This window comes from Anopheles darlingi, chromosome 3 (assembly GCF_943734745.1).
Source record: "Anopheles darlingi chromosome 3, idAnoDarlMG_H_01, whole genome shotgun sequence".
NCBI classification, from domain to species: domain Eukaryota; kingdom Metazoa; phylum Arthropoda; class Insecta; order Diptera; family Culicidae; genus Anopheles; species Anopheles darlingi.
In genome coordinates this window covers 47239930-47250496 of record NC_064875.1, presented here as the reverse complement: position 1 = coordinate 47250496, position 10567 = coordinate 47239930, and the positions used below count along the sequence as shown (strand labels likewise).

At 43.9% G+C, this 10567-nt stretch overlaps 1 protein-coding gene and 1 non-coding gene across 2 annotated transcripts; one reads left to right on the top strand and one right to left on the bottom strand.

Moving 5' to 3' along the window:
• Positions 1-6832: 6832 nt before the first annotated feature.
• Positions 6833-6904, top strand: Trnad-guc (transfer RNA aspartic acid (anticodon GUC)). The gene has a single exon. It is a non-coding gene; the product is annotated as a tRNA-Asp (tRNA).
• A 950-nt stretch (positions 6905-7854) lies between these two features.
• Positions 7855-8752, bottom strand: LOC125955553 (G-protein coupled receptor Mth2-like). Its single transcript, XM_049686687.1, has 4 exons — positions 8488-8752; positions 8289-8427; positions 8032-8217; positions 7855-7957 (listed from the first exon to the last, which is right to left on the bottom strand). Exons 1-4 carry the CDS (start codon positions 8750-8752, stop codon positions 7855-7857), a joined length of 693 nt encoding a protein of 230 aa, XP_049542644.1.
• Between the last annotated feature and the right edge of the window lie 1815 nt (positions 8753-10567).

The following is a 10567-nucleotide window of genomic DNA, read 5'->3' as shown; positions in this document are numbered from 1 at the left end:
ATGGCGCCGAGGTAAGGATCAGATTTGGGTTTAGCGAGGTTTTTATTAAAAGTCGACAGCAAACTTTCCACAGCGCACAGCGAGAAAAGGTTTCGGGATAGTGGAGCAAGCAACCGGACGCGTCCGAGAGAGGGAGACCCAAGCCCGGGACCCGATATTAACGTAAACCCCTTTTTTGCGTCATTCTTTCAGGGGGCCCAGTCCTCGGGGTCCGGACGTTGGAATCCAAATTGGTTATCGGCCAATATGCGGCCACCGCAAACCCTTCTACCGCAAAATCCCGAAACATGTCAAATGTATGTTGTTTGTCCATCTGTGGGCCGCCATCAAATGTGTCAAAAGTGTCAGAAGAGAGAGAGAGAGCGTCTTGCTCCCGGAGTTCCCGTGCTGTTGCTTGACGCACCGCAGAACCGCTCCGGATGTTTCCCAATTCCCAATCAAACGTAAATGCAAACACACAGCCTGACTCAATTAGCATAAATCTCCATCGAAATGGTGAGATAGAGAGAGAGAGAGAGAGAGAGAGAGAGAGAGAGAGAGAGAGAGAGAGAGAGAGAGAGAGAGAGAGAGAGAGAGAGAGAGAGAGAGAAAGTAAGAGTCATGTTTTGATTTTATTTGATTTTCCATGAATTTTCCATGAATCCCTTAGCGCTACCAAGCTGCCATGCGGAAAAGCGAGCATCGTCCTTGAGCATCGGAGCAACATAAGGAAGGAAGAAAGGAAGGAAGGAAGGAATGCCACCCCGTTTGCGCAGTGTCAGTTGAGGTGGGTTGGAAAAATGTGTTTCAATGTGAAATGAAACATTTCCATAACACAACTTGCCGGCTGCATCGATTAGCGTAACCGATAGCGTTTTCCCCCTTTTTCTAATCATCCGGCCGGGTTCGGTAATTGCCGGTGAGTTAGCTCTTCATTCGAGGGATGCGCTTGAACACCTTTTGCCTGTTCCGATGGCCGCCGCTGCCGTTGGCTCATCGGTCCCTCGGGGGAAATTGGCGATGCATACATGATGCATGTGCCATCCGCAGCAACAGGACCGGTTACCCGCTAGGGACACGGACGGGGCCACAGAGCAAACATTCCCGTTCGACGTTGGTTTTTAATGAGCCGAAGCCTCCGAACTGCAACGTTTCGTTTCGTTTGCAACCACATACAAACACACACACGCCAGGGGGGTCTACATAATTTAACGTCGAACAAGAATGTAAACATTTGCCTATTAAAATGGAAAATGACATGATGCTGTCCGGTAATTACCATTCTTGTGCCGTTAAAGAGTTCCGTTGATTCGTGTGCGTCGATTCCGGTTTTGACAGGGAAATCAGTTCGGTTTGGAATTGTGTGTCTGCATTTGGATATTATCTAAATAACGTACAATTCATTTCAATTGCTTAATCAAATAGTATTGCCAGCTACGATGTGCCGGCCAGAAATCTTTAAAATTTAACGCAACTAAATTTGGCGATTGAGCAGAGTTGACTTCTGGAAGAGTAGACATAGAAAAGGAGTGATATTATTTGCACTTCTCAATTAGGATCCTATCAATCTTACATTCTATCGTAACTTTACTTTTTCGATCATAATTGCAGTATGACATGCAAGGCCACTATGAAAGCTGAGTTTTTTGACAATAAAAATGCAAAAGGGAAAAACTTTTATGATCCGAAATTTAGACTAGATATCAATGTATCGCATATAATATCGGTGTAATCAGGCCGCAATAGTTACGGTAAGGAGTTACGATGTCCTAAACCAAGAGGATTTAACGCAAAATTATATTTGATTAAAAAAAACCCCCCTGATACCATCGACACTGCTCAGGTTTTTACATCTACAGCTTCTTTAGTTATCTTCCTTGAAACGATCGTCTAATGATGTCTGAGCATAGGCCAAAAGATTTGCATCTATTAGCTATTAGCTACAGAACAAAATTTTCTTGGTCGAGGTCGAGAAAAGCTTACGAAAAAGATACAACATATTATCAGACTATAAACAGCATATATAGAATAGAACTTCTCGCTGTCGAATCTACCAAAACTACGGAACAATGAGTTGCTATTATTATTTTTCTTCCCTAGTTTGTTTGGGTTTGTTTGTAAAGCATTGTAAGTTATGTTTAATCTACATGTTCCTATTGTGACGATCGATGAAATTTGTTACAACAAGTGCATCGAAGGTGCGATTCCAAACACATTCCGATTATTGACAAATTACATATAATTAACCAGTGATAACGATTGCTGACATTCCTTACAACTAGATCACACAAACAATTGTTTGATCCGGGACCAGTTGCACCGGAAGCAAACAACCACCGCATCTATAGTAATGGAATCATTTCACCTCACTAACCGCAACCGCAATCGCTCTCATTCATGCGCCATATCATGATGCCGTTGGTGAGAGATGATTTCCCACACCGTGAAGGCGTCGTCAACGTTGGTCGATCTAACCGATAAAAAAAACCGGCTACAAAATGGCAATCAAACACCTCACATGACGAGCATGCGTACAGTGGCACGTGCGTACGGCGCGGCTAATGAGTTGTAATGAGGTCTCGTGTAATTGGAATGGCCAACAACCACATCACTACCGGTCACCTCCGGTCACTTCCGGGAGGATTCACACAAAGTGCCAAACGCCTTACATGACCCCGGGGATGACGTTAAAAAGATTACGACCACGACGTTGGTTCCAGTGTAAGCTCGTGCTAATGGCCACCACCGAACCGAACGGAACCGAACCGTTCCATTCCGTTCACGCCCTTTCCCAGCCTCCACGCAGTGCCAAATCTGGGCACAATTTATCGATTCCCATCATTGGCAGTTATGTTCACACAAAATATGACAAATGTTGATAGCTTGCATTGAATGTGTGTTTTTTTTTTTTTGCATCTTTTCCACTGTTCGTTGTTGGGGTCTCTGTATACCTTCATATATCTCGCTCGGGCGCGCGCGCACACACGTCCACTCCCTTTCCAGGGGTTCCCGTGGTTCCGTACTTACGTACTTATTTTTCGGAATCTTGGCCCCTTTTTTTATCAAATCCCAAAGACCAAGGCCAGTGCGTTTTGCAATTCGCACTATTAATAATGTCCCCATGGCTGTCGCAGGGCGGAGAACATCATTTAGCGCGTATAATATACGGCGAATGCAGCGGCCATAAAACGGGTAAGCGAAAGAATGAAGGTTAAACCGATAACTACCGTTCGTGCCTAGCCGTTCTCCTCCTGCCACTGCTGCAAGAGATAAAGAGTATTTATATCGGGTGGATTTTGTGAAAAAAAGGCAAGAGATTTGCTCTTTTCTACCAACAGAACACCAACGACCCATCAAGCGCTGCTTGCTGGTGCACCCCAAAAGGAACCACTTTAGAAGCGAGTCCGGACCGGACACGATCGACGCTTTCAACCCTAATCAATCGAACATAAATCACCGGTCGAACATTGTTTCTCGGTTTAGGCTACAAGTACTGCCGGCAGGACAAGCGGTCGGGCCTCGTGTACCACTACTACATCTTGCTCCATTTTCCACACTCCATTTTTCCCAGCCACCCCACCGGATTGTCGATAAGGCGGGCTAAGGTGACGACGAACCGGGTTTACCGGGATCGGAACACAAAGAAAAAAGGCACAACACTCCTTTTTCCTCTCGCACTTCATCTCGACAGCCCCGAGAGCCCGGAAAAGGGCTACAAAACACCGAGCGTAACAACGGCGTAACAACAGCAACAACAACAACGATACCCCCATTATCATAATGATGGAAACTAATTTTGCTTTATTAATTCACTCCTTCGGGGTCCTCCGACAGCGGAAAAAGGGGTCGAACCGACGGTACTCCGACCCCGACGGACACCTCTATAGCCCGGGCTAACCGGAAGCTGGTTTTAAAACGATCCTACCAACAAACAAAAACCGGGCGACAACAGCGACAGCGAAACGGGGAGAGGAAAAGTCCCTCAGTTCTCGTTCGATCGCCCTCAAAGCCGATGGCGCCCGATGTACACAGAACCCATTTGCCAATACGCACGTACGTACACCGGGACCTCATCTTCCCGTGCCACAAGGGACGACTACGTTGACACACACATTGACGGAGGTACCACTTTCAAGAGTCATAAATTTAAAGTTTTACGACACTTTGAAATGAATGAAATCGAAGTTTAATTTGTCAAAATATTGTGTCGTTACATACTCGGTCCAAAAGCATACACACATACATACACACACACATACACCCTTTCGCTGTTTTGGCCGGAACCGGAAGCAACCGGATGATGGATACGGATACGTCGGACTGGACTGCGTGTGATTCAGAGTCACTGTATATGGTGCATGTGTAAGTGGCCGAGGTGCACCGAGAACCCGAGAAAATGGTTCAATTGCGCGCACCGAGAATTCCACCGATAGAGAAAGAGAGAGTGAGAGGAGACCATTACCTTTAGCAAACGATGATGTTAACGATGTCGTTCACAGAGCGCACAGCATATCAACTCGACGCTGCTACCCCAAACACGGATCACGTATTCACAGCCATCCAGCCAGGCCACGGGCAGCATATGCTGCCCGCCCATGACGCGCGCGGAGGTGCGAGAGAAGCTGTGAAGCTTTTCAAAAGAATCATATCCCGCACCTTGGCCGGAGCTACAGAACAGAAGAAGCTGGGAAGAGAGGTGGTTCCGGGGTACCGGAGGTACCTCATAAAAACGTACAATTATTCAGCCGCCGAAGCTGTCACCAACACTTGCGATCCATTCTCTCTTCGGGGTGGTCCCCGGTTTTTTTTTTTTGCAACAAAAGAATGCGAAGAAAGTGAGCCACCAACCGGGCGGGGGGTGGTGGCATCTCCACCCTTGCAACTGCTGGCTCCGGGACCGTACGCCGGTACGCTGTAACTTGGTCTGCGATGATGCGAGCAAAATGGAAAACTAAAATGCAAACGACGCGTGACTCTCGGGTGTGTGTGTGTGTGTGTTTGTCGACATGTGGACTGTTTCTAAACGTTCTGCTACAAAGAAAAAGCACTCTGGTTAGCACTCTGGAACTCTGGGAAACCAATCTCAATCATCGAATCACAGCGTAGCGATCAATCGCAGAGAGAACCGGGGAGTAGGGTGCCGGTTCGAAAATCGTGATCCCCAAACCATGGCCTGCCATGTGCCATGTTCACGGCACAGCATGAAACGGTTTCGGACGTTTCACACATGAGGTGGTTCAAATTTACACCCCCCCCCCCCCCCTTTCTCTCTTTCCTTGCTCTTTACCGGCCCCGAAAAACCCCGGGAAAACCCGGGCAAACCCGGGCGCCAAAAGTCAACTTCATCCTGTGTGTGTGTGTGTGGCCGGTGGCACTTTGCGCGACCGATGCCGGACACAGCAAACATCAAAGCATTTCATCATATTTTCCCGGCGACAGCTTCATGCTCCCAAGGGTGGGGGGGGGGGGAGGTTTAAGAGCCGACTCTACAACCCTGGCCGTGGGTGTTTGGGTATTGTTTTTGTGAGTTTTGCTGTTTTTTGTGTGAACCACCCTTCGAGCTCCGTGTTGTGTCCGGAACGCTTCGCTCCGTGCAACGGATAAATTTGTTTGCCAGCCTGAAGATTGGTGGTACGGGGAGTGTTGGTGGTGTCCTTTGGCGAGGTGTTACTTGCTGGGCCGTTGTTTACGAACCGAACCGGATGGATGGTCGATGGAGTTTCGATCTCCCGTGGTGCCTCGAGAGCTGTGCTGTCAAGTTCGTTCGTTCGTTCGTTCGTTCGAGATGGTGTCGGGCAACGGATTTTGTAAATTACGTGGAAAACGATAAACCGTGCTTCGGTGGGAGTTATCGAGTCGCAGGCAGGCGTCCACTCAATTTTGGGTGGCGTTCGGATGAGAGAAATAATATCGGTAAATACCGGATGGAATGGAAAATTAACGCAAACTCGGTGCCATAACAATGCTGGTTAGCATTGTTCAATCAATATGTTCCAGAAAATCTTCAAGATGATGATGTTTTTTTACAATCTCGTGGCAACGAAGGCCTTCTGATTGGACATTTAGTAAAGATTGGTGACAGATTAATTGAGAATGGATGATGTTAGGAAAAAAAGAAATCTACAATCGAAAGGGAATGATTAGAAGTAAATATCGAGGCGAAGCTAAAGGAAGGAGCTTTAATCCGTTTTATAGGTCTGTATCAGATTGTGTCAAGAACCGTTGGGTTGGACGAGTCAACTGTCTGAAGATTTATCGACATCGACCCACTTCACACGTTAACTGTTAGCTAGCGCTTTCCAAATTGAACTTAGCATGCACTAATGAAACGAATTCGTAATTTTCTTATACTTTATTTACATATCTTGTTGCTAACGTGAAACTGGTTCCATAATGACCTACAACCGTTATTGTGAGCTGATCATTTTACATGCACGTTTTTAGATATCTGAGAAACGATCTTAAATCGGAGTTTATTTTAATTCAATTATAGGAATTATGGTATATGTTCGATTGTAAATGATAGAAACATCTTCTGTGGCATTGGCATTAACCTCTCTTCAATTGTAGCGTCAGTAGAGTCAATTGTAGCGTCAAATAGATAATGGGGAGCCTTTGCCTAATGGACTACTTTAGATTATTCCCGATGATAACGAAAGAGTTCAGCACAAAATAAAACAAACGACGAACCCTTTTATAGATATCAATGTTCTGTTTCGTTGCTGATTAGTAAAATGATTATGTGTATTTTATGTGTATCTCAAATGCTAAATTATTAAAATAGCTTCTCCGTTTTAATTCAATTACAGCGAAGCAAAGATGCAATTTTTAGTATTCATTTTTCTTGCACATGTCCTCGATAGTATAGTGGTAAGTATCCCCGCCTGTCACGCGGGAGACCGGGGTTCGATTCCCCGTCGGGGAGGAAAAGATTTTTTTCTTATCTATGCTTCTTGCATAGTTCTTCTATCTTTTGAAGCTTCATTTGTTGCTGTTAACGTTTTGTTGCGTGACCGGTGGCTTCAACTTCTGGTTCATATTTTCTTTGACTAATCAATAAATATGTTCCTGACATGTAGATACACAAAAGAAATATCAATTTTTAAACTTGCAGACCTTTGCTGACATTGAAGCATGAGCTAAATTATTCTGTTGATTTTTACCGATTTTTTTTTTTGTTGTTTTTGTTGAATTGCCAATTTTCAATACCAGAATTTTTTACGGACACATTCAGCAGCGTGTGATTTACGGTCGACGTAAGGCAAAGAGATGATTTTTCATTTCCTATGCCTTTCAATAAAATGAAATGAAACATTATTAGGCCAAACATGCCGCTCGTTCGATCTTAGATAAATAAAAACAGGCTTTATTAACCCACCGTGACTGCGCTGTCAACCGTCAATTCAAAAGATCGAGTGAGAAAATGATGTGCGAAGCGAAAAATCGAGTGAGAAAATTGCGTGAGAAGCGAAAAATCGAGTGAGAAAAACCTGTAAGAAGCGAAAAAAGCGAATGAGCACCAATTTTGGCCATCCCACAGTGACTTCATACAAATCAAGGCCTCAGTGTATTAAATCAATTCAGGAGGTCAGTGCAATCTGTCAGCTTTCATTTTGGTTTTTAATTAATTATTTATTCTCTATAATTATTGTTTTATTATTATTTATTTCCTATTATTGTTTTACTCATTTTTTAAATTTCATTTTATTTTATTAAAAGCCTACTTTTAATTTCACTAAACAAGATTTCTACGAACTCTAAAAATGAAAATTAATGAAGCATATAGCTAAAGCAGCATATAACTAATAAACTAATTGCTTCTTTACCAGTTTTGTGAAATTTTAGTTCACTAGTAATTATGTTGGCATGATTACCTCACGACGTTTGATCACCGTTAGTCAAGCTACTAAAATGGACTGGTTGAGAACTGGAGTACGCGGTGTGGTCATTTCTGGGCGTAATTTTCCTTTTGAAGAATCTGCAGAGACAGGAAAAGCATAAAACGATCAATCGTACATTCGTGTTAATCGTTGCTTTATCCATTAAACATACCGTTGAAGTAATAGCTGCTTTATGTTTTGCTTCCAAACTAACAAGAAAAAGATTATTATGCCTGAAAGACTATCAAAATCGGCCATAACATATTGAAGCCACCGCGGATAAGTCCGCAGCCAGCCAATGAAATATGGTATCCAGATTGCACACCTTAGGGAGAACAAGCATAGGTATAACCTATATCTATGGAACAGAGATGATAGAAAGGTATTTAAGCAGCTCGAACATTTGTGCTCATTAAAAAAAAAACAAACCTTTTGAAATCTTTTCTATCGACGTCTGACCGCGCTGTACGGGTAATGTGGTTGGCGGATTTGACAAACAGGACTATGCTCGCACTGGTACTTATCATCATTGGTAAGTAATAGTATACAAACATCACCGAATTCGTGACTGTGAACAATGCAACCAATGTATTGTTGGTCTATTTCTAAGCAGTATAGCGATACATACCATCGAGAAAACATCCTTTCTCACCAATAATCGAAACCGTTTTGTAGCTTATAAGCTCCGTGTGATCGAAAAGAAGAATCACCGACAGAAATAGCAGGGGTGCACCCCAACCATACAGACAGTAGTACAGAAATTTCTTTCGATCAGTCGTCGTCCGTTCACTACTTCTGGTGATCGTGCAGTAGATGTCGAAACACATGATGTTGAGCCAAACAAACTCGGACATAGATGTAAAGTGCGTTGTGTATCCACTTACAGTACACATAACAACGGGGTAGGTATAGATTCCACTTAACACCAATTGTAAATGGGACACTGCGAGTGTTGCCACGTAGCACATCAATATGAAGGCTGATACATTCTGCAGCTCCGGTAGGAGTGCGTACAACACAATTATAACCACAAGGAAGCCTAAAGACACCCGCGAACCTTCGAAACAGAACATAACAGGCAACAGTTTACTCTTTAAATATTTCATCATTGGCATCAATTCATTACTTTCATTATTTTCCCGTCGCACTTACCCCAGGTTTGTATGGTAATCAGCCAAGTAATATATTCGGCCTCACAGACTGAAACTTGAAATTGACTCTGCTTCGGATGCAAACAGAATTGTTGATATTTATATATGCCGTCATATTCAGAGACCTTTCCTTCCTGGAAAAATGGAGTTAATCCTGAGCACCGTTTTATCTCTTGGACCTGTACTCTTACCGTTGTGATGTGTACGGGGATCTCAGACTTATGAACACGATACTTAAATCCCCCACAGTTTGGTTGTTTTAGTAACAAGTGGAACCGATCATCTTTCGCCAGGTTCGATTCATGACCGAAATTATTAGAACCAACGAATACCGTAGCATCGAGCTCCGTCAGCCCAACGTTCGCCCATTCTTCTGCATCGCATACGTATACACATTGCCGTACAAGGCAAACGCATCCTCGTCGTACATTTCCATCTTGGAAGTACTGCGAAGTATTGTAGTGCACTCCATTATACTCAACGACTCCATCGCTTTTCACTGTACCATTGGTAACGTCCACCGATTCCTTCCTGGTGCATAGCTGCACTGCTGTAGTTTGGCCGGTGTACAACAGCAGCACCACAAACCATTTCACTAAACTCATTCTTGATTGCAGTGTGTACATCATTTTGAAAATGGTTGAAAGAAACACTTCTTCATTCACATAACAAATGAATTGAATAAAGCACTTTTCAGACGAATTTCGTTCACGACGCTACAGAGCGACGATCGTTTGGGAACTGATAACAGAAGCAGATGGAATAAACCAAAGGCCATCTATCGCGACAGCTCATGCTAGTGAAGGGCAAGCGTGGTTTTGTCCAACTAGCTTCCATCAAATACACATCATTCTGGCAAACCAATTCGGAGGCTAGCATGTGATAAGAAATTGCTGCCAATGCGCCCGTTACTCTCCGCGTAGCTGCGGTATGATGGTGATTATGCTGGGTTTCCCCACATTTGACACAGTTGCCACAAATCGGGGAGACGTGATTAATCTAAAATCCTACATGAGTATCTCGCGTAAGAACAGTATTGGTATTTCTCAGATGTGTGTGTTCTGTTCTGTGGACGGCTGTGTGTGGACTGTTCAGCTTCCGTGTTGTTTCCTTCCGAAGAAAGAAGTTTATGAGATTTACAAACTGGATAATAGCCTCAAATTGTTTGCATCCTCTGATACCTTTTTTTTTTTTTTTTTTTTTTTTTTTTTTTTTCTCCGTTTGACAAACTAGATGGAATACTAATGTACGAACCTGAGGAAAGTCCTCAGGAACAGTGTGGGACTCTCACCCACTAAACCACTAGCTTGGTTTCCCGTTACCACCCTGCTGCTGTGTGCCTCTTTCGAGATGACTCGCAGCGAGGGTGGCAGTGCCGAGGCACTTGCACCGCGAAAACACAGGTCTGAAACGACTATATTTTTGGAGTGACGTTGTTCAAACCACCTTACATACTCGTCACTCCCAAAAATGTTCCTCCCAAATCTAAGACGGACCGTGCCTAAGCACCTAAAGGTTGCGCCAAGGCACAGGCTTTTCCCCAGCCACAGTGGGTCT

Coding starts and splice junctions, on each gene's coding strand:
- LOC125955553 (XM_049686687.1), bottom strand. CDS start 8,752: ATGTGTACTGTAAGTGGATACACAACGCACTTTACATCTATGTCCGAG. Junction 8,428..8,487: donor GAAAGGATGTTTTCTCGATG/GTATGTATCGCT, acceptor CATTGTTCACAG/TCACGAATTCGGTGATGTTT. Junction 8,218..8,288: donor GATAGAAAAGATTTCAAAAG/GTTTGTTTTTTT, acceptor TCTGTTCCATAG/ATATAGGTTATACCTATGCT.